Source organism: Dinoponera quadriceps, unplaced genomic scaffold (genome assembly GCF_001313825.1).
Source record: "Dinoponera quadriceps isolate SergipeBrazil2010 unplaced genomic scaffold, ASM131382v1 scaffold1872, whole genome shotgun sequence".
Classification (NCBI taxonomy): Eukaryota; Metazoa; Arthropoda; class Insecta; order Hymenoptera; family Formicidae; genus Dinoponera; species Dinoponera quadriceps.
The window spans coordinates 868854-892071 of record NW_014555944.1 but is presented as its reverse complement, the minus strand read 5'-3'; the positions used below and the strand labels follow the sequence as shown (position 1 = coordinate 892071).

General features: G+C 49.4%; 1 protein-coding gene across 6 annotated transcripts in view; it reads left to right on the top strand.

The window, feature by feature from the left end:
* The window catches only part of LOC106745919 (sex determination protein fruitless-like), a 70117-nt gene that overhangs the window by 23947 nt on the left and 22952 nt on the right, over nucleotides 1-23218 (top strand). For 2 of the 6 annotated variants that reach the window (XM_014621938.1, XM_014621928.1), the window contains one exon: nucleotides 1429-5539. The exons of 3 other annotated variants lie outside the window; for them this stretch is intronic. In XM_014621938.1, coding sequence (XP_014477424.1) covers nucleotides 1429-1835 — 407 coding nt within the window. In that variant the 3' untranslated portion in view covers nucleotides 1836-5539. Of the gene's footprint in view, nucleotides 1-1428; nucleotides 5540-12877; nucleotides 13240-23218 lie in introns of those variants that run through there. One more of the 6 variants, XM_014621934.1, reaches the window with a different exon arrangement.

The window sequence follows — 23218 nt, the reverse complement described above, 5'->3', positions numbered from 1 at the left end:
CGTTCGTCAGACAATTCGCGAAGCCGCGCGAAGAAATCATCACGCGATCGAGCACTATTATCGCACACATCCGACCGTAAAGAAAATTGAGTCCTTCGGCTCAGGTCTGAGAGTACCGCCCGGCGTCGCGATTTCGCTTGGGATTTGAGAAAAGTTCCTCGTTCGACGGAAAATACGGGCTGCCGCGTAACACGCGGCAGATATCTACCGCGCACGGCAGCCACGTGTGAATTTAGCGCGCGGCATCTGGTTTGAGCGAAAATAACAAAAAAAGAAAGTGAGGTAGAGAGAAAGAGAGAGAGAGAGGGGGAGGGATGAAAGGTGGGGATACGGCGGGTCGTTTCCCGCGTCACCGTATGATCGTCATTTCGCCGTGGGGAGACGCGAAATCCTGTAACACGCGGCGGATCGCTGTGTTGAATCCGCCGGTACATAGATCATACGGCTACAGTCCTCGGCATATATGCAGTTTACTCGAATGTACCTCGGGAGGAGACGCGCACACAATGGAGGGTTGGAAATACACTGTGTATGTGTGTACATGTACGCATGTCTCTCTCTCTTTCTCTCTCGCTGCTCGCCGTCTCGTCGCCCCTCATCCTCTCTCCGCGTTACTCCTGCGTCTTCCCTCTTTCTCTGTCGCTCTTCCACCCCTCTTGCATCCCACCCTCCTTAACGGCTCTTTCTGGCACAGCGCGGCAGCGCGGTGATCGATGCCGGTGTATGCGAACATCGGGTTCCACGCTGCAAAGATTGGGCGTTGTTAACGTGCGCGATTTTATGGACTGAACTTGCATGTCGCTGGATCCCGAGAGATTGTTTGAGACTGCTTCGACGACAGACGGGACCCTCTTTGCGCGGTTGATTAAAATTAACCGCGTGTGTTTTGTTTTTTGGGTTGTAATCTCGCGGAATTAATGGGGAGCAACTAATGAAGACGGAGAAGATCGTAAATAATATAATTGTATCTTGGGTGTCATTGCATCGTATTGTTGCGATTGTAAGAAAGAGAGACCGTGCGCGATGAACTATCCCCGCGAAAGCCTGGATAACAAGAGGAAAGAGGGGAAAGCTCCTCCTAGGAAAATTCGGATGCATTATTCAGAATATAAACCACCGGCGTATATACTTCCTTCGCGCGTATATCAACGTTGCGGCCCGAAAAATAGAGACAGCTTACGTGTGCAACGCCCGGTACAAAGTGTGTTAAGCTCCGAAAGGGCTCACCCCGTTTCTCTCTCGCTCTGCTCCTCGCATAATAAATCTCTTCGAGCGACCCCTCCGCTATTCTGTCCTTCCCTCAGTCTCACCTCCTCCCTTCTCGCTCTCTCTGCCGCTCTTCTCTCCTCGTCCTCTCTTTTTCTCCTATGTATCTCCGCGTCTCTCTCTCTCTTTCTCTCTCTTTCTTCCTCTCACTCTCTGTTACAGTGTTGGCCAGTGATGTTTCACTGAAGAGAGAGAGGGTTGGCCCGCAAGGTCAGGCAGCGGAGCTCCAGCTGCCCCGCCGGATGCCTCCGCCCTTGCATCCCTCCGAGCCGGAGAATGCTCGCGCAAGGGTGACGGGCGGCGGTGCCGGCGGCGGCGGCGGCCATCAGTACGATATGTTTGTAAGGATACCCGGGGAGGGTTGGCGTCCCAGGCTGTACAGCTGCCTCTATTGTGGCAAGTCGGTCAGTAACCGATGGCACCACCTAAGATCCCACCAGTCGCAGAACTGCCAGTGTCCCTACTGCAACTACGTGTTCACGCGCAGCGACAATCTAAAGGTGCACATTAGGGACAAGCATGCCGGAGGGTCGTCCTCCTCCTCCTTCGGGCACTCGTCGTTCAGTTAAGGAGGCACACAAGAGAGAGAGAGAGAGAGAGAGAGACGTAGCCTCGTTTCCTGTCTAGGACAAACTCTCGGACGAGAGCGCGCGACGTTGATCCTTCGGTAAATCTCGTCGAGTCTTGTTAGCGGGATATATGTATCTCGGCTGGAAGAGAGAGAAAGAGAGGGTGAAGAATGGGAGGAGGTAGGTTAACCGGGCCGGCTAAGTTGTGCAGGGTGGTATGCGTTCCGGATCGATGCGGAACGAGCGCTAGACGACAGGAAGCGCGTAGAGCACCTACTCGTAAAGTTTTGGAACGCTTTGAAACGGTTCGAGTGACTCCGACGACGGCGCGCCCCTCGGAGTGGTGGTTCCCTTATTCATAAATCTCGACGTGTATACTACTCCTCCGCGCTCCGATATCTCTTCGTCGCGCCTCGCGCGCCCGCTCGCGCTGCGATGTAGGAGAGAGAGAGAGAGCGCTGCATATCCACCCTCCCCCCCTCTTCGTCGCGATAGAAGATAGAGTTAGCTCTCGTGATTCCGCCGGGTTCTCTCCCAGGGCCGAGAAAATTGGCGTCTCATTTACAGACGGCTCGCGTCGCTGTACAAACAGCGGGCCCCGTAATTTCCAGCAGATCCCACACATCCGCCTCATTCGTCTCTGTCTTGGCGCGCTCTGCAGGAATACTTCCACTTCCGACTGGCTTGCACTTCCGTGCGACGCCCACCGTCGGCCCGCCGAGCATTTGAATACGTTCGTGCCTCGCGATTCCGATATAAATCATCATGCGAGCCTGGCAAGAGCGAGCGCGCCCCGCCGGTGATTGTGAGGGTCGTGTTACGTCCACCGATAAGATCACTTTCGAAGTCTCGGAAATAATCACGCTAGCGAATGACGCTTGCTTGTTACACTAATACGCGCCGGCCGTCCGTCTTCTCCGATCGTTTCTCATTCGCCCGCTCCCTCAACCGTTCCGGTGCCTTTGCGTTTTCGCGAGGGGCGCGCGATCGCGAAATAAGCCTCGCCGAGAGCAGATCGATCGTCCAGCGGGAACGATTGAAGAACCGACAATTCCCTCTTCATTTATATTGGGCTGAGTGTTGCGTTTCTGATTTCTTCACTCTCCGAGTCCCGCATTATCCGTTCTCGACGTCAGTTTCCTCGCGGGGCGGTGTGTTTGCGGGCATCGTAAATACCTACCACCCTCGCGACCGGTGAGACGCTTCTCGCGTTGGCGACGGGTGAGAGAATAAAAATTCAGAGAGCACGACGGGGCGCACTCCGTTCGCCGTTTCGAGAGTCCTTCCCTTTCTATGAGTCCTACGCGAAATATCCGACTGCCACGTGAGTTGCCAAAGAGGATCGAAAGTCGCGCGTACTCTCGGAAATGCGGGCGCGTGTCTGGCATGCGCCCCTTCGCGTATCTCACTGCATACATAAGACTGCCAAAAAAGAGAGAGAGAGAGAGAGAGAGAGAAGGAAAAAGAGAACACTAGGATAGCAGATATTAATATGCCGGGGAGCGAAAGTTCGGTCTCCGCGAAAGCGTAGACGGAGCGATAAGAAGTGACTGCCGAGATATCGACATTCAACGCCGCCGAGAGTATCGCCAACGAAACCCGAGGTAGATCGACAACGAGGTTCGCCCGACGTGTCCCTCCTCGACTTTCCATCCGAAATCTGTCGATATTGCAAGCCGATACGACGGTGACCGTCGCGTTTATGGTAAAAGCTGTGAAGCGGCCTTGGTCGGCCGGCTATTTTCGGCTTATTTATTCGCTCACACGCCCCCGGTTCCTCTTGTTTTCTGGTCAAAGTTCCGCCGGGGCGGAGTGTCCCTCAGCCGCGCGATTTTAATCGCCGCGTCGCAGGACACTGCGGTTAATTAACACTTTGCGGACGCCGCTGGCGCGTTATATTTATATATTTATAGAGCCGTAAACGTGTGAGAAAACTGAAGGAAGATCCGTACACATCCCGCATACACACGTAACAACACGCATACCTACGCCCGTATTTAATAAACGTCCCGCGCTGCGACGATGTTCGTTCTTCCTGTGTAATTCCGCATAATCGTCCGATACTATATAACGTCGGCGACGAAAAACACAGGGTGGCGTAACACGCCGTCGGCAAAGTGTTATCTTTCGACGTTCATCGGTCAACGTCACTCCCGGTTACGTCACGTCGCGCTCGAATCAAGATCGTCGCATCGATGGCCGCGAATCAAGATTGCACCATCGAACTTCATTTCCGGACGTTAATTCCGCGGCTCGAGAATAGTCCGCTATTTCGCGAGGAGAGATATTGGCATTGTCGGCGGCGCATCGATTCCCTCTGCTCGATAAATAAAATATAACCGGTGTCACGCGAGCACGTTTTATACCGCGTGCCGTGTGTGCATGCAGCGCGATATCGTGTGTGTACACCCGCGAAATAGTCGGCTGAATATTTTTTCGACGTTCCCCCCATATCGCGCGCGACGTTGACAAGCACGCTAAAATACGGATCTCGGAATGACGGCGAATTTCGCCGAATTTTCATTTTCACTTCTTGAACGCCATGTTCCTCCAATTAATATCATAAGTATCATGTATATGAGATAGAAAAAGTGAAAGACAGATGTGGATAGAGAGAGAGAGAGAGAGAGACAATTCGCGTCGGACGCCAAGATCCACGGATCTCCCCCGATCGGACGGTCCCCGAATTTGCACCGGGGACAGTCCGACCTACGAATTGCCAGATCCGTGGCTCTTCGGTGCTCGGGATTTCGATTCGGTGCGATAACTTGCAGTATAAAGCGTCTTTTCATTGTGTTGGAGGAGATTAAGAGTTACCTAGATAAGAAGCAAATGTCGTACGATGGATTGAGGAAGGTTTCTTTTCTGTTCGCAAGAAAAAGTCACGCAGGTGTGATGTTCCAGTTGCATTCGCGAACGCGTAGACGCGATTCCCCGCGTGGAATCGTTCGTTTCGTTTACTCACCTTCGCCAGCAGGGCTCAGCCCTTTCCTCACCTCGATATACCGTTTGAATAGGGCGGGAGTACGTACGACAGATTGATTAACAGTACCGTTTAAGGCCGATTGCGTCGACCATCGCGCTAGTCCTGAGCTCTCATTCCCAGTGTCCACCAAAAATCGCATCGTAATGCCTGCCTATGCGCCGTAGATTAATGCGCAATTGTCTTAAGTATTTAATCGCTTTCGAGGCTATACGTTTGTGTATTTAGATATTAGGATTCCCACGTGTGCGTGCGCCAAGTAAAATTTTCCACTCCGTCCTCCTGTGATTTTCTATTTCCATCGATTTCCCGGCATACGAAGCGCCACGCCGCCCAACGGATCACGTTTCACGATCAACGTGTTTGTTCCACGAGAACGCAAAGGGCTCTTGATATTTTCACGCTCTCGAGTCTATACACGTTGAACTTGGATTCAGTCAGAATTCCATAGAGGCTGAGTTAAAACGAGCGAAGGCTCCGAGATCCCGGGGTTTCCAGTTTATCGAACCATTCGCCACCTAAAAATAGGAGAAAATTCCCACCCTCGCGAGCCTTCGGCTCTTGCAGCGTTGGAAGTCGCGACTATTAGACGATCTCGCGCACAAATGCGAGGAGTGCCGCGGGAAATTTTTCTTGGTGCGCGCATCGCCTATTAAGATTTAAGCGATTTTAACGAAGGTATGAACGAGGTTCACCAGGCAAATACTGTAATATTTTTGTACCAAGAAGATTTGTGAAATAATAAACAGTGATTATATAATCCAACCCATCGTGGAATACACGCGGGATGTACGTCTGTCTGCCTGTCTGTCTGTATGTACATGGGTGGGCGTGTGTGTTTTGTGTATGCGTGTACGTATGTATGTTTTGTGCTTCATCGTTTTGTCGCGGCAGCCGGACTCGATACTCTTGCGATTCGATATTCGAGCGGCTCGGTCGAGTCGGATTATTTTTCAGGGAGTAACAGAGGGATGGTCTCTCTCCCTTCCGTCTCTGAAAACAACAAGGGAGTACGCATGCTTCATCGTGGTTCTCTCTCTGATCCCCCCCCCCCTTCCTTTCATTATCCGCCCGCGCAACGGAACGGCCGTCGTGGTGTCGCGCAGTGCGCGCGAAAGGACTGCCACATCGTATTATTTTTTCTTCCGGAAAAGAAGGGCAGATTCTCGTTTACTTGGAATTTATCCTGGAAAGTTTATCGTCTTCCGACGCACAGCTGCTTTGTGCCCTCGCTGTTTTCGATCTCCTTTCCTCTCTTTATAACATTTATACTCCTCTCTCTCTCGTGCACACATTTTCATCTAGTTTCTCGTTATTTCTCTTTTCTCTCTCTCTCTCTTTCCTTCCTACTGTGCTCTCCACATTTCTGTTTTTCTCTTTCTCTCCTCCTACTCAAGGCCTTACGTCGGCCTCGCCTGAATTATGGCGAGCCGCGAAATGTAACAGCAACTGACACTCTCCGTTCTTCACAAGGGACGTATTCTAACCCGGTGTTTTTCAACCTCTGTTCCGCGGCCCAGCGTCCGGACAATTTCGCGATGACAAAGTTTCGTGCAGCTTCGATCCGTTTCTCTCCCTTTACAAACATTTTCACTCTAGATTTTCAACGAGTAAACCTCCGTCCGGTACTCGGAATCCAGACGAATCTCAAGCGAGTAAAGTAACAGCACAAGGTGTTCGAGAAAGGGATTTGCGAGTAGCGGAGTAGCCCGTCTCGGGCGTTCCACGAGATGATTCGCGGGGTAGCTAATCTTGTCGTATATCGCGAGTCCGTAAAGTACCTGTCATGTCGCGTGAAATCAAGATCAAAGGGACTGCAGAGAGAGAGAGAGAGAGAGAGTGCGCAATGACTTTTCGTGGGCGAGGTATATCGATAGCAGGAGCGGAAGAGACTCGAAATCGACGTTCCGCTCGAAGCCGCGGGAACGATACTTTTTGCACTTATCCCGTCGTGTTTTTTTTTTTTTTGTAATCCGCTTTCTCCGCGGAGAGTTGAAACAGCCCGTGGGTAATTAAATCGCGCGTTATCCCATCGCGAAGTTGCAATCGAGCAATCCACCTGCTATCGATACGCGGCGATGTAAAAAAGGACGCAATCGTGTTTCTCCGTGATACACCACCGCCGATCTCTCGCGCTCGTCCCGAAGGTGTCTCTGTCACGCAGAAAGGGTTGAAAAACACTGTTCTAACCGAATCTAACCGAGGCTACTTCACTAACCAGAGAGAAGAGGTATTCACATAAACATACATATACATATACATATATACATATATACATATATATATACACACATACATGCATACATATATATGTATATATATGTATATAAACAAAATATCGCTCCTGACTTTGTGTACATGTGTAAAAAGTGCGACAGTGTACAAAGCCTGTTTTACAACGTCGTGTTCGCGCGACTGCATTCCGCGCGCTAGTCACGAAAAGCCGGAAGTGTGGAAATGAAAAAGTAGACGGGGGCGGCGATCGGATTTCATTGAAAATCGAACGGTCGATGGTACGAGGAAAGTTTTTAACTTCCTTCAACCGTCGTCCAGCTGTCTCACCCCGTCCCGCCTCTCTCCCCGCTCCCTTCTTTCGCGAAACCCTTTTCCGGCCCACCTCCTCCTACCCTTCCTCCTCTCTCTCTCTCCCTCCCTCCCTCTCGCTCTTTCTCATTCTCTCATCGATCGGAAGCGGAGTGACCTTTCACCTTCTTTCTTCGCCCTCCCCGCGCCGTCACGCGAATATTATTTAAATCGTGCATTAATCGAGAACGGAAGCTAGCGTGAATGCAGTCGATCGATACGACGATACGCCGCGGCAATCGGCTCGTTGAAGAAGGGTAGACAGCGATTTAACCCTTTGCGGCCCGCCGTTTCCGCGAGAGGTGCTTTAAAGTGACGCTTGGACACACACGTGTACACACACACTCACTCACACACATACGCGCGAGCGCGCACTGGAGGAGATCGGGAAAACGCGGCCAGATGTACTATATAATTCACACGGATGCGCGTGTAAATACAACGCCGCGGGGTATGTCGCTCTAATTAGCGATCATTTTCTACGGTGATTAATCGGAGAGTGCTTAGCGATATGCAGCCGTTGATAATCAGCAGAAACGAAGTCTTTCGATTGTTTCCTCTTGAATTCTCCCCTCGATTCTCTTTCTTAACGTACACGGAGGAGATATTCCAGTGGAAATTACCACGAGAAAATGTTGTAAATGTTGGACCATATTGGAATTGTGATTGGAATTCGGATGTGTACAACGAAGCACGTCATTAAAGATCACAGCACGCGTCATAATTTCAGTTGTAATTCCGGTATGATCGAACGTTACAAAATTAATGCGGTAATTTTCACTGAAAATATTTTCCCCGTGCGGTCGTCGTCGGATTCCTAAAATTCGCGAGTGCACGCATCATGCGAGTTGAACAGTGCGACCGATGTATCTGTGAAGATTCCATTTTTCCTCATTGAAAATAAAATCTCGTTCTCTCCGACGGCTTCCTCACACATTTGTAATTTGCAAATGCGCTTTGCTTGACTTCGCCGCGGCGAAATAAAGCGGCACGTGACGGTTCGCGAAAATAAGTCGGTTTGCGGAGGGTTAACACGCGATATCATGCTTGGAGTATCGCCGGAATGGAGTCTCCTGCGAGAGTTCGCTCAGCCTACTCGGAGCCACGAGATGGTCTCGCCCCGACAAGAGTAAAAGGCAGTCTACAGGGTGTTCCGTACGACCGTGGGGGTAGTATACATCCTATAGTATGTGCCAGCAACGACGCGTTTTATTCCGCGCAGAACTGCGAGAGAGATATTTCCCCGGCAGAAATTTCAATTTCGCTTTGAAATTCGCGAGGAATTCGAGAGCCGTGTGTTTAAGCGCTTTAAATGCTGATCGCTTGAAAAGTGTTCAAAGGGACTGTCGTGGACGGGGAAGTGCTTCTGTATTTCGACGTGTGTGACAAGTAGTCGGTTAAATTCCTGCTAATTATCTTTATAGTTGGAGATAAATCGTCACGCGCGATTTCCCGAGCTGCTGCTGGCACATCCCTCGCACCCTGTGCCTCCCGTTATGATTGTCGGCGGATATCCCGAATACGTGCAAATACGCTAAGTGAGACACGTAAAAACGCATATTGATCAGTTCGAACGCGCGGCAACATCGTGGAGCTTTCAGGGACTCCATTTTTCCAGATCACGGAGCACCTCGAGTGTCATTTCCCTGTCGCGCCGTGGAGTAAATCACTTTCGATTCGCGTCTCTCGCGTCAAAATAAATTAAAATACTTCCTTATATACGACGACGCGGCACGTGTCGCGCTCCTCGACGTGAGCTTCATTACGCGGGAACGTAAAATCCGTAAAAAATCAAATTTCCGCCGCGTCGCGCGATTCCGTCGCGGAAAGTTCACGTCGCTTCGATTTCTCGAAGCGTCTTTGAATTGTAAACTCCCTCCCTCGCGCGGATCTCGCTGCAATTCCGATCCCCTTCGCTCGTGAATATCGTTTTTGGTTCGAGCGACGGTGCGGCGAAACGACTCGCGGGACTTGCACGTAGACGCGGATTGCGCGCTCCCCGGCGAATGATAAGTCCATGGAAGACAGAGAGACGCGCCTGATAAGAGTGACTCGTAGATTCAAAGACAGGGATCGACGTCACGCTCCGAGGTGTTCCGTGCGTTCCGGCGGGGGATTTCACGACACACAGCATTAACAGGCTTACCCCAGCCACCACCGTCACTGTACAGCGCGCAGCGCAGCGAGCTCTCTCGCCCGTCGCCGAGTGCTCCATTACGTTTTAGATCCGTTTCTAGCCGCGTTTGTGATTTCGGCCGAGCACTTATAGCACGAGACAGACAGAACCATTTGGCATACTTGAATAATATATCGACCTCGTTTCACGTACATTAGGATATGGGGGTATTATTATTTCAGTCACCCCTCGCGCATATACGTATCGTTTCAATAGTTAATCCGGCCGCCCGTTATAACGTCGGACACGCCGTCGCTAATTTCTTTGGACAAAATGTCTTCTGTGCGAACTTCGCCGGTTTCATCGCCAGTATCCGTGCTTTCCACGGGCTCGTTAACGTTAGATTTTAGGAGAACGTCGCGAGACGCAAATTCGCAATGTGCCGATCGACTGATGATCGATCGGAGGTTGAATATATGTCCTTTTCTTTAGCGTGAACTCGTAAAAATTCGAATTAAGAAGGAATCAAAAACATGAGCCGATTATCAAATGAAAATTTTAAGATCGGTGATTAACTGAAGGATCCTGTAAATTTAAAATCGCAAAAAAAATTTGAAAAGTAATAGCTGTGAATAAATGAGATTAACTAACTAAATTAACTAAAGAAGGTGGATTAAAAAAGTGAAGATTTTCCAGTTCCGGTGTATTTAAAAGTTTTCACTTTCCGCGGGTTCACGCTAGAAGAAAAGATTTATGAACGACCTGAAAGCGGGGCGTTCGATGTTATTAACTTTATGGCTTTCGCGAAGGTGACGTTTTTCGGTCATTTCACTCGATATGAAATTTGATTCATTTATTAATACTAAATAATCCGGGAGTCGCAACGCGAAAATATTGGGGGAAGACGCGAGATATCCTCTGCGATCAGCTCGTTTTGCCTATGCACAGAACTTTTACGGTCGTTTTACGCTTCTCTACTCGATTAATCGCACTTGTTTGGAGTTTGGATCGATGTTTAAAGAGAACTTACATGTTTGCACTTTGATCGCACGTATTCCCGTGTACCTTGAGAGGCAAGTGTTTGCACTTCGTTCGAAGATGCGCGACGTATCTCTCCGACACGGCTCTCTTTGTCTCGCTCTCTTTATCTGGGTCGATACTTGATACGCCCGAAGAATCTTGCGCCGTGAAAATTAAAGAAGCTTCGATGATTACGTAATTGCGTGAATAAAGACTCGGAGAAGTCTGAGATTAAAAATCGTTCCGCTGAAAATTGTTTTCGGTATAATGACTTCTCGAACTGCGATAATTTTCTATCTGTTCTTCCACAACAACGAGAAGTACAATATGAGAAAATGAGTTTTTGAGAATAAAATTCCGAGAACAAAAACGAGAAATAAAATCGTATGATTGAAACAAGTTGCATTTTTCGCGTTACACCTTTTACACCCCGGGCGAATTTATGAAACAAACGCGCATTGATGATGAATTCGCGAAAGTTTCCTCCATTTCCAGCGATGATGTAAGCCATTGTCGTTTACACGTAGACGGTGCAGAATTTTAGTTTCATATAAGCAGTTTCCGGGAGCCGTGGCGCTCATTTAACTCGTCTGGCCGGGAAAGAGAAAGAGAGCGAGAGAAAGAGAGACTCGATTTAATATTTATTCCTTCGTTACGGGACGTTTTTATATCGGGTATTTGCGAAAATGGCCCGTAAGAGCTCGCGCCTTCACAAAGCGAAATTCCATGTTTTTAAATACGGAATTATTAAGCGCATGCGAGCGCGCTCCTTGCATACAGAGAGAGAGAGAGAGAGAGAGAAGAGGGAAAGCGTCTCTCAAGCGACGGAGTTATTCGAGATATGAGCCCCGCGGCTCAATTTATTTAAATTTATTTAAACGATACTATGTCTTGTAACGCGCAAAGAGCCGCGACGCCTCGGGGGGGAGGACGAGCGGCGGTAACGAGCGATCGATTTTTAATCGAGGGCCCGCGGTTTATCGTGCAAGGTATTCTTGAATGAAGTCTGCTATTCCGTACACCGTTCGTTCCTAAAGCAGCGTACAAGTTATAATCTTTAGCTTTATAATTATTCCAAAAGTAAGTGTCGATATTTAACTCTTGGCGACTCCGTCCGACTGTCAAATCGATAATTCGACGGCGATAATCCGCGGCATATTCGTGATAAACGTGCAACGGTTTCGTTTTTTTTTTATTCTTTCTCTATTGCTCGATCATCCGATTAAATATGCGCTTCTGTCCCATGTTCTGTCTGTCTCCGGCGACCGGATTAACGCGACGTTTAGGACACGAAATGATAGACAATATATATGCATACACTGTATATTTCGCGGGAAAAGGAGGGGTCTCGCAGGCAAGGGAGGACTTTTGAATGAGGGGAAAGAGACGTAGAAAAGGTAGGGAAAAGCGAGCTCAGGGACGACGAACGCGCGAAATTAACGAGAGCGAGATCAGGATCGGAGGATCCGTGGATACAGGAGGACGACAAAGAGAAAGAGAAGGAGAAAGAGAGAGAGAGAGAGAGAGAGAGAGAGAGAGAGAGAGAGACAAAAGAGAAGAGAGAAAGAGAGATCTTGCTCGCATCTGCGAGGAGTTAAATGTCCGACGACCCTCATGTACGTGTGGTGGACTCAAGACCTCCTCGGGGATCTTAGAATCCGAGGATTCGAGAGGCCGGGAATCCGTAGGTTCAAGATTCCGAAGATCGCTCAAAGGAGATCGTAGGACTCGGGGATCTCGGAATCCGAGAATTCGAGAATCCAAAGATTCGAGGGCCCGACCCTCCGGGATCCGTCGCAGTTGCATTGGTGTTGGTCCGAGGATTCGAGGATTCGACGATCCTGGAATCCGAGGGACTTCCGCCCCACGGAATCCACGGGCTCAAAGATCCGCGGGAGTAACTCGAGTCGATCTACTACCTACCCAAGTATCCAAGGATCCGGCGACCCTTCGAGAGATCGCTCTATTATCGATCGCAGAACCGAAAGTAACGAAACCAAACCAAATCAAATCGAGACCAGTGTAAAAGCGAGCCTAACTCGAGAAACGCACCGAAGTATAGAGTACCACGGAAAAAAAAAAGCGAAAGCGAAAAAAAAAACGGAAATCGGCATCGAAAGTAACAGTAAACGTAATACCGGAGTAACGAACGACGAACGAAACCAAAAACAATACGAAAAACAAACAAAACCGAAAATCAATCAGGAAACAAAAAATAAAGAGAGAAAAAGAAACGGAAAAAAAAAACAAACGAGCCGCCGACGACCGGGCGGCTCGCCCGCGTAGTTCGTGTTGGGAGACCAACAGTTGAAAGTGACTTGTCTTGTGTTGATGTTGCAGGTTCAAAAGCCTGGCACATGCGGCTGACCTTTGACCGGGTGCCAGGCGGCTGCAACCTTCACAGGTGCAAGCTGTGCGGCAAGGTCGTGACGCACATCAGGAACCACTACCACGTCCACTTCCCCGGCAGGTTTGAGTGTCCTCTCTGTCGTGCCACGTACACACGTAGCGACAACCTGCGCACGCACTTTAAATTCAAACACCCCGAAGCAAGAAAGATCGATCTAAACGATTTCATGGCAGGCTCGTTGGCGCTCTCAACGAGCAACGACACCATGAACACGCTATCCTAAAGACGCCGGACGAGAACAGAAAAAAAAACCATGAGAGAGAGATATATATATATTTAATATATATTTAAATATATATTTAATATATATATTTAATATATATATCTAAATATATATTTAAATATGAATATACATATATATACATATTACAAACATAATATATATACATAACGTACGCGCCCCAAGAATTATAATAATATAAACACTGAGAGCGCAGGGGTGGCCGCGGCCGCAGGGGAGTATTCCGCGTGAGACTGCGACGATACGGCCCCGACGCCACGGCCATAGGGGGAAAAGGGCCGGCCTCTCTCGGCTTTCTTCTTTCTCGAACACCAAATCTTTTGTAGGTTCTACGCTTAAGGGATCGAGAAATTCTCCTATAGGGGTCTTTTTTAAAACAGACGAAAATCGTGAAAATAGCAAAAAAAAGGAGGAGGAGGCGAATGAATTTAAGCAGAAAAGAAAAAAAGATTAATATACATACATGCGATGTGTACAGTTTAGCGTGCGGTGACTTGGGAGTGGGCTTTGTTGTAGCTAACGTCGAAGCTGTGAGGGCTGTTCTAAGCTATTATTAGGGGTCACCGAGGTCACGCGGGCGTGCGCGAGCGCGAAGAGCGGAGTCGCGGGACGCGATCGCGCGAGGTCGACGACGGCGCTCGGCGTCGAGGGAGAGATAGAGAGCAGCGTGTGTCCTTTCTCGCCGAGCCGAGAGGCTCCGCGACGAAAATTAAATCCGATTTTTTGTCTCGCCGGGGACGGACTCGTGGAAAGCGCGACGGCGACGCGTCGCTCTTCCTCGGCGATTTGGCAAACGTCGAACCGGTTTTGACGCGACCTCTCCAAATAGGTCGCGCGACAGGTCTCTCACACTTCCATCCTTTCCTCCTCGCTTTCGCCGCGCTCCGAGCCGAATCCTCGCGAATCTCGGATCGGACGCGTGAAACCGAGGCTGGGCCGCGTCGCCGATCGCTCGATCGATCGATCCACACGAGTTGTATTTTTAGCGCGGGTCGCTTTACCGGAGCCTCCGTCTCGCGGGAGAAGCTAACTCACGGAGGGGCCGGCGATCGTCGTCCCTTCGTCTCTCTCACGCGGAGCGTCTCGTTCAATCGTTCGTCCGTTCGTACTTTCGTTGCCGATCCGCCCGGCTTATCCGCCACGCTCGCGCGCATCAACGTCCTCGCGCGCGACCGCGTCCGCGCCGCGACGATGTCCAAAGACCGGGCAGCTTTATTTTTTTCGTGGTGAGAGAGAGAGAGAACGAGCGCTGCGCCGATCGACGATACTTTTAAGTAGGAAGTGCTCGGGGGAAAGAAAAAAGTCGCGCGATTAAACGAGATATGAAACTGCGTTTCGCACGGTTAATTGTGCGCGGTTTAATTACATAATTATATATACATATATATATATATATATATATAAATATATATAAAAGGGGAGCAAACGTGGTGCCAATTTCCTCCCGTAGATGCTGCTGCCGGCCGGCCGAGACGGCGAGACGGCAGCCGGAAAAAATATTAATGAATCATTGAATTCATTAATTAATTAATTATAATCTATTAATTAAAGCTGAGTCGCTGGGAGTAATTCATTCGATACGCAGGGTGAGTTGTCGTATAGTTGTTGAAGAGTTTATAGTTGGACTTCATATTAGATTGTAATCGTATTATATTTAAACAGCCTTCGGGAACCAGTAGCAATATTGCATATGCGTGCACACCTACGCACGTACGTGTCCCGGAGTCACTTTACGCGCAAATATACACACACATATACACACACACAACGACCAATATATCCACATATATACATACACACACATACGCACTCGAACGAGAATCACGAAGCGTTGGCGAAAGAGAGGCGTACACGCGTTACGCATTCGTGACACGTGTACAGGTACACACATGCGCGCACACACAGACACCAAAAACAGAGGCAGCACAGACACGCGACACGAATGCAAGCAGCAACAGGAAACACGTACACGCGCGAGTAAAACACGCAACGCGAATCGAGCAACAACGAAATTTCTGTCTTATCCGTACGTTCGCGAAAGAGTGATAGGGGGGCGGGAGGGGGGGAGGGGGAATACATCTTTCGATACGAATACGGTGTGACGCGGTCCTTTGCAGTCCTAATATGAATTTTGACTATAAAACGCACGTTACTTGTTGATTAACACCTAAAGTCTATGATAATTAAATGATCGAACGATTGCGCGCCGCGCGTGTAATAATTAGAGCGCGCGCGGGCGCGCGACGCAACGCGAAATATAGTGGAAATCACGGAGACATTCCACGATTCGGGACTTAAGTGCGTAGGCAACAAATAAGGTTTTATTGTATTGGATGATTTATAGTACTATATTTTATACTTTATATAACCTACCCGCTAATAATATCTTACACATCGGTTGGAGAGATAGTTACGTTATATAAAGAGCAATTTTTATCCAAGGGATGGTCTCACGATACTTGCATCGTCGTTTTGCACATTGATATTTAATTGGTTGGGGTTGTAATCTGTTTGTTCTACTTTCTTCTTCGTTTGTTGATTTATTTTTCTCTTCTCCACACATCATGAAATTTACGTTTATTACGATAGAGGGTTTCTTTCCCCTTTTTTTTTTTTCACTTTTCTTTTGTTCTTTTTTTTTGTTCTTTTCTTTTAAGAACACGGACAAACGCGCGTCGCTCGAGATGAGATTCAAGGGGGCAGAGTGGATCGATTACTCGGAAAAGAACGTTCGTAAGTTTATAACCTTTCGTCTTTTCGCGGTATCTCAATTTCATTTCCGACGGACGGTATTCCTGGTCGTTCCGACTCGCTCGATTCGTTCGCTACCTCGGGGGAATCGTCCGCGGAGATGATCCACCTCCTGAATAATTTTGAGCGGCGTGCACATACATATAATATATCTGTACGCCACACATGCACACACGAGTTGAAGAGAGGAAAGACGCCTCGCAGGCGTGTGACACACAATCGTGGCAGAGAGAGAGCCTTCCTTCTTGACACGGAAGCGCGCCTAGCGACCCCCGGCGTAGCGTTTAACATTCCGCAGACAATGTGGAATGCCTCGTAATCGAAACGGTTTGCTAATTCGCGAAATTGGAGCTGAAGCCGAAGGTGACGGAGATGGAGAGTCGGCTCGAAGACACTCTCTTTGCGCACTGGTAACGTTAATAATAGAGATAAAAGCGTAAGCGAACTCTTTGACACAAAGTGTTCTCTCTGTTCCGGTTTTTCTCCCGCCGGCCGGACTTTCGCGAGCGCATTAAATCGAAAATATTCACTTATCGACACTTTCAACACGCCGTCCTCGCGAGACGCACACTCGACAAATCACAGCGCGAGTAATAATCGTCTACGTCGCGGGGGTCGCTTGGATAAACACGTACATGGACGAGAGAGATCCGGGCGTGCACAGGCAGACACGCATACATGAATACATACACACACACACACACACACATGACTATACGCCGAATCCGCTAGCTATTCAAAGAGCCAAACCGCAATATTGTGATGAAATGATATTACCGTCGATCTTCTCTCTTTTTTGCAAAAAAGAAGGGGCACTTTGCATAGTTAAGGCTACCGAACACGCATACCTATATATAATTTAACGATAATGATGATAATAATAATATATAAATAACCAGAATATTAATATATTACGCAGATTTATTAAGTATATATATTAATATATTGGATAATTTATTTTATTTTGTTTTATCGTTTTATGATTTTATATATATGTTATTCACTGTGTTTATATATACAGCGCAAACATTATATATTGCAATATGCGACGCACGCAAGATTATTTATTGACAGGGCGGGGAGAAAAATGTGTCACGATGCACTTTGCAGGCCTACCTCCTTGGCTGAGAGATCGCACGCCGATCGACTTCTCTTCTTTCTCTCTTCACCTTGCTTTTCTCAACTTTCCTCTTGGTTCTTGTTTTTTTTTTCTCCTCCTTTGTCATCTCTGCGCGCGACGTGTTTGACAGCGCGAACTCGGTTCGACGCGCGTGTCGATGTTGGAACATCCGTCGGTACTTGGTTACCGCGAAAAAGAATGATAATAACTCCTTCTTCGGCTCTGACTCTTGTAACTCGGATGAGAGGGTTTTCCTCAAACATTTCTTACGACGTGAATATTCGTGTTCACGGATATTTTCCGCGGAAAATTGCTTAGAAACGCCAGTCGACGGACGACATTTTTGTGACATACGTGAAATTTAATTCTCCGTCATTAGAGAAATGGAAATCAGCGCGGAGTGCCTACCGTTGTGTTAATTTCAAGAGTCGATTACAATTTTCTCGTCAGAGCCGGAAGATGAAGTAACATGAGACGAGTCGCTTCTTCTGCATACGCGAGCGAGAGAGAAAGAAAGAAAGAATATGTGTGCATGTGTGTATGTATGTGAGACGAAAATATGTGTGTGTGTGTGAGGTGGAAGAAGCAGAGTCTGGAGCAGAACAAGAGGGAAGCGACTTTTACGAGCAGTACCGAATTCCCCGGCAATTCCGTCTGTACGAAAACAGGGGTCCTCATGCTTCGCAAAACGGCGCCGCGTTCTATTAAAATAATCAAAGTAATGTGCCAATACTATTGTTTCCTCAATTAATCGCGGAAATTCAAGGTGCTCGTGTTTCAGTGAGGCGCGGGAGATAGTTTCTTCTAGCCAAATAGAAAATTAGATATAAATAAAAGAAAAGAGAGAGAGAGAGAGAGAGAGAGATCAGAATTATCAATATTTCCGGACGCTAACGTCGAGGGAAACGCGCAGAGTCCTTCGAGAGTCGCCGAGGATTCCTCTCAGCGGAGAGGAGCGCCGTGCGAGCGCGAGAACCTCTGTGTGAAAACGTCAGCGCGATATTTTTCCACGTGTGCTCCGCGATGCTCTCGATACGTCAAACCCGGATAAACGATGAGCGATGGCTGCAGACGCGCGGGGTGGCCGCGGATTTCGGCCGCGTGTGTGCGCGCGCTTCCACACGTGACTCGCCTCGCTCGCCGCGAGAAAGCACGACCGCCTCCTCTTCCGCCGTCGTAGCCGCTGCACGCCAGCCCCGAACGACGGGGGTGCATTGCGAGCGAGCTCTCCTCGAGAAAGGGAGGGAATGAAGGAACGAACGGAACGAACGAGGAGCGGCCCCGGGATCGATGCTCCGCCGCGCGGAATTACCGCCGGCCGCAGTCAGGACGCGCGCGGTTCTACTTAATTGGTTGACCGCGACAAAGTTTAACGCCGCAGTTTGCTTTTCATCTTTCATCCTAATATTGCGAAAGTCCACTCCCCCTCTCGTCGCCATTAGAATGCAGCCCGCCGCTGTTAGCCAGCCAGCCGGCTGGCTGACTGGCGAGAGAAAAGCTCCATTCCGGGGTGAAACTTTCGTTTTTGTCACTCTTGTCGCACCGCGCGAACAATCGACGCCATCGGGTGAGCGAGCGAGAAAGGGAGGAGGCCGGAATTCCCGCATCGGCGGTGTACTTAGGCGTTTTTAATTTTTTAAATGGTCGAACGTCGCGGGAACCAACACACACACACACACACGTAGACACGCCGTGGAATTATACAGATCGATGAGGAAGTCACGCAATATGTTACAGCTGGACATTAGAATAACCGGCTTACGTAATCGTTACGGTTTCGCATTTTAACGCGCAGTAAAACGAGTTAAATCACGACCCCCCGTCGTCGGTGTCTTCTCCGCGTCTTCCCTTCGAATTGCGTCGCGTCGGGACCGGATATAAAAGCACACGGTTTCTGCCGGGAAACGGCTACGATCCTGGCACCGAAGTCGAGTTTAAATCGAATTCCGATACACACTCGTTGATTTTAGAACAGAAACGAAACTGTCATCGATCCCGCGCGATCTAGAAAATTCGGCAGGATATCGTGAAAGTCGGCGGTGTTGTATGTACGATCGTTAATTTTCCGACGAACAAAATCAGTTCACATGAATCCGACCCGTAGAAGCATTTTTGTAGATTTTCCACTAATTTTCTTCGATAAGATACTTTTTATTCTCACAATTAGTTAGAAGTACGATTTAAAAGTAAATCAGATACATCGGAAAATTCGTAAAATACCTGAAATAGAACGCTTTGCAAGCGTATTCGCGGAAACGTTAGAAATGTGGATCCGGCCTTGTTATCTGAGGGTTAATATCGCCCGATCTCCGCGCTGAGACGTCCGTCGGGTCGTCATGGATGCAAATGACTAAACGCGATATTTTAATCGTTAATTGTTACAATACGCCGGTCAGCCGATCGCGAGTGTTACGTCGAAACGCGACACAGGACGCGGTGAAACAAACGCTTGATTTGAAACATCGCGCGATATTTACGCGAAATTAAAGCTCTCTCCCGTACGCTCTCGTACGAGCGAGCGATTATTATTCCACACAACGCTCGGTGCGCGTGACTTTTCACTTATTCGGTATTTACATACGCGGTTGAACGTCCGTCGAGCGCCGCCACTGTCAATTTCCGGAATTGCCCGTGTACGCAAACTGTCAAATGGCCGCGGACGTATAAAGCCGTCCGACAGCCGTCGCGCACGCGACAATCTATTACACGCGGTTGGCGTTGCGATCGTCGATGAGCTCGCTCGTCGAGGGCGAATTTCTCACGCGGCGAGTCATTTATCCCCCGGACGGACGGAGGAAAAAAAGATCGAGGCGTGATCGTTCTCGAGGGATTCTGGCCGAGAATTTCAGAAGGCCGACGGCGCTGGGAATCTCAAGACCTCAGTGGAGCGCGCGAGATCGTTCGATCTTCGCGGATCTTTGCTTTTCTTCGATTTCCGGGGAGAGACTGAAGTCGCGCTCTTCGGAGCGCCGCATTTAGTTTTCGCCAATTTTCACGTGAAATTATTCGGAACACTCGAAACCGCACCGGAGAGCCCCTGTGGGCTCCTCCGGGCCTGTCAGCTACCATAATTCCACGCTTCATCGCGGGAACGTACACGACCGGCCGGAAATCTGATGCGCACTTTCGCGCCCGTATCGATCGGCTCGCCGTGCACGAGCGGATCAGGAGTGCTCGCCGATTGCGCGCACGTGCATACGCGCGGAGGCACGATGCCTGGCATGTTACGTATTTCAAACATTCGCGGATAAATAGCTGGGCAGCCGGCGCACCCGAGCGGCGGGGGGAAAGAGCCAGGCTAGTTTCTATTTTACCCGGGAGAAAGAGACGAACCCGGAAGGAGAGCATCGTGAGTACACGCGGGAAACGTCGCGAAGAGCGCGTGTGTCATCATCGCGGACCACCAGTGTTTTTCAAAGCTTCTCCGAGCGAGCCTCTTTGAAAAAAATCGATTCGCGCGTCGTAATATCCTTTGTCGCGATTTGATCCTGCGTAAATTTCCCCTCTGCGAAGGTATATTCTTTTAACTTTCCAGACTGATTGACTCCTTTGATACTCGCAGCGGTTCCCCATTGTTCCCGCCCACGTCTTTCTAATTTGTTTTAATGTATCGCGCGGAAAGAGAGAAAAAAGGATAGATAGACAGATAGATAGATAGATAGATAGAAAGAAAGAGAAAGAGAGGAGAGAGAGAGAGAAAGTCGTGGAAAATGCGGTTTGAAAAACACTGGTGCGAAACAGCCGATGCCGTGGAGGCGGACGCGCGCGAAATCGGGGAAACGGCCGCGAATGAAGTCGCCGTCGACTGGGAGACGTAATCGGCGTGGATTGTTCCGTCCGCGCGTCGAAAGCAGATGAATGAACTTTCCGCCACCCGCATCGCCGCCCTTCCCCCATGCGGTACGGGCGATACGCGACACAGCGCAACATCATCCTTTTGCACGCACACACACGTGTGAGTGTACGTACATGTAACGCGAATAGGGAGCTTTTTACGCGGTCGTTTTTCGTCACCGTCGAGCTTTCGCGGCTCCACGTTGCATTATCGCGAGCGAGCGAGCGTGCGTGTTGGCGGACTAATTTATTCGCGGCGCTTTATATCCGGTGTCCGCGACGCCGCCGCGCGATTTGCTTTATGACGCTCTCTCAGCCCCTCCGCGCGGCTCTCCTTCGTCTACGGATCCTCTTTCGCGACTTTGCATTTTACCGCACGGAATTTGAATATACGACGAAGCAGGGTGATGTGCCGGACGAAATTTTACAAACCGACCGGTGAAATTTAAGCGTGACCCCTGAGGGAGGAAGAAGGAAAGGCTCGTGTGGGGGCTCGCGTGCTGCGTGATAATTATTCAGCGTCGGGAGTCCCTCGGGTTCGAGGCGCGAAGATATCGGCCGTTCTCGAATTGGACTTTTTCTCGCGTTAGAATCACCGGACATCGCGAGATTGTGCGCTCGACGTGTCCTTTGGAAACGTTCGAAGCGACAGAGATGTCAAAGGGGCGCGGAAAAAGCTGGAAATTTTGGCACGTCACGGCTCGGTCGCGATACCTCCCGTTTTTGTTCAGATTGGCAAGCGCGCGAGGTATCCGCCTCAAAAGGCCATTAGAAAATTAAAACGCGACGCGGGGCGAGGCAAAAAGCAAAACTCGCCGTGAACTCGTCGGCAAGTGGAGCGACGCGGAAAGTCGACGGAGAACTGCAAACTCAGAGTGCCGCGGCAGCCGAGCGGGCAACAATGGAAGCTACAGAAGTGCCGTCGGGATGTCGGCGTACTGGATAAAACGAATCCGCCGATAAAAAGTCAACTCGGAGCAGCGCGATCCGATATAAACGACCCGTCAAATCTTTCGTCCGAATGTGCTGCGAGGGAGCGAAATAAATCGCGACGCTAAGAGTAATCCCCCCGGAGTAAAGAGCAAGCCGTCGCGCCGCCGTCGTCATCGTCTTTCGTTGCGACGAAAAATCACCGTCGGTTGTCGCGAACTCCGCCGGCGGAGTAACCCGCAATTATCGATGCGCCGAGAGATTTCAGACTGGCCGATCCCCGTGACGGGCTTAAACCGAGTTCCGATAAACAGCCGCTGATTTTAGAACGGAAACGTAATATCCACCGAGTCGATCGCGATCGCCGATTCCTCGCGCCGTTTCTGAATTATTTTCGTCGCTCGCTCGCGCGTTTCGTTCTGAGTGCGCGATCCTGAAGATCCGACGGGATATCGTCGCGCGCTCGCGATCTCACACACGAGAGAGAGAGAGAGAGAGAGAGAGAAAGAATTCCGATATAATCTCCGTTAATAAATAACTGTCCGCGCTTGAACGCGAGCATCCACCGGCGATGTTGCTCGACGAGAGGCGACGCGAGGAGACACGACGTATTTCGTTTCGAACAGAGCCGTCGGGGTCCTCGGAAAGCCCGGTGCTGCTTCCACGGTCTCTCTCGCGCAATATCGACATGTGATTCTCGAAAAGGAAGGTCCCGGGGAAAGCTCGCCGCGACGATAACCGGCGTTATGGAAGCGCGCGAGGCAATAACCTTTGGCGGAAAGTTTATTTTCCTGGGAGTGGCGTGACGCGCGCCCGCCCGCGAGAAAACGAACAAGACAGATTTCTATAAAGGTCTTCTTTTTCTAAATCCCGTGACTTTTGTACGCCGCTCGCGGAATTCCTTTTTATCCGCGAACTATACGCCGAAACTTCTCGCGTTCGTTTTCTGCGGACGGAGCATCGGAGCGGATGAAATATTACGAGAGAGAGAGAGAGAGAGAGAGAGAGAGAGAGACGGATGGACGGAGAGGGAAAGAGAGAAACCTCGTACACATAGGGTGTCCCGATACGACATATATATCACTAGCAACGGGTGTGTCCCTTGGCAATATTTCTCGTCACTCAAGAGGGATAATGTTGAGGTTTTTACGAGAGTCTCTGACGCGAGATCGACGAATAACTCCTTGACATTCGACTATCCGCACGTGTCGACACGTTCCGCGGACGTACGCGCGTTTTATCATATAAATATATATATAGATATATGTACACATATACACACACATACACAAACACACACACACACACACACACACATATAAACCTAACGTAACACACGCGAGAGACTCCGATAAATTTCAGACTCTAGATGTGCGAAATTCTCTCTCTGTGTAA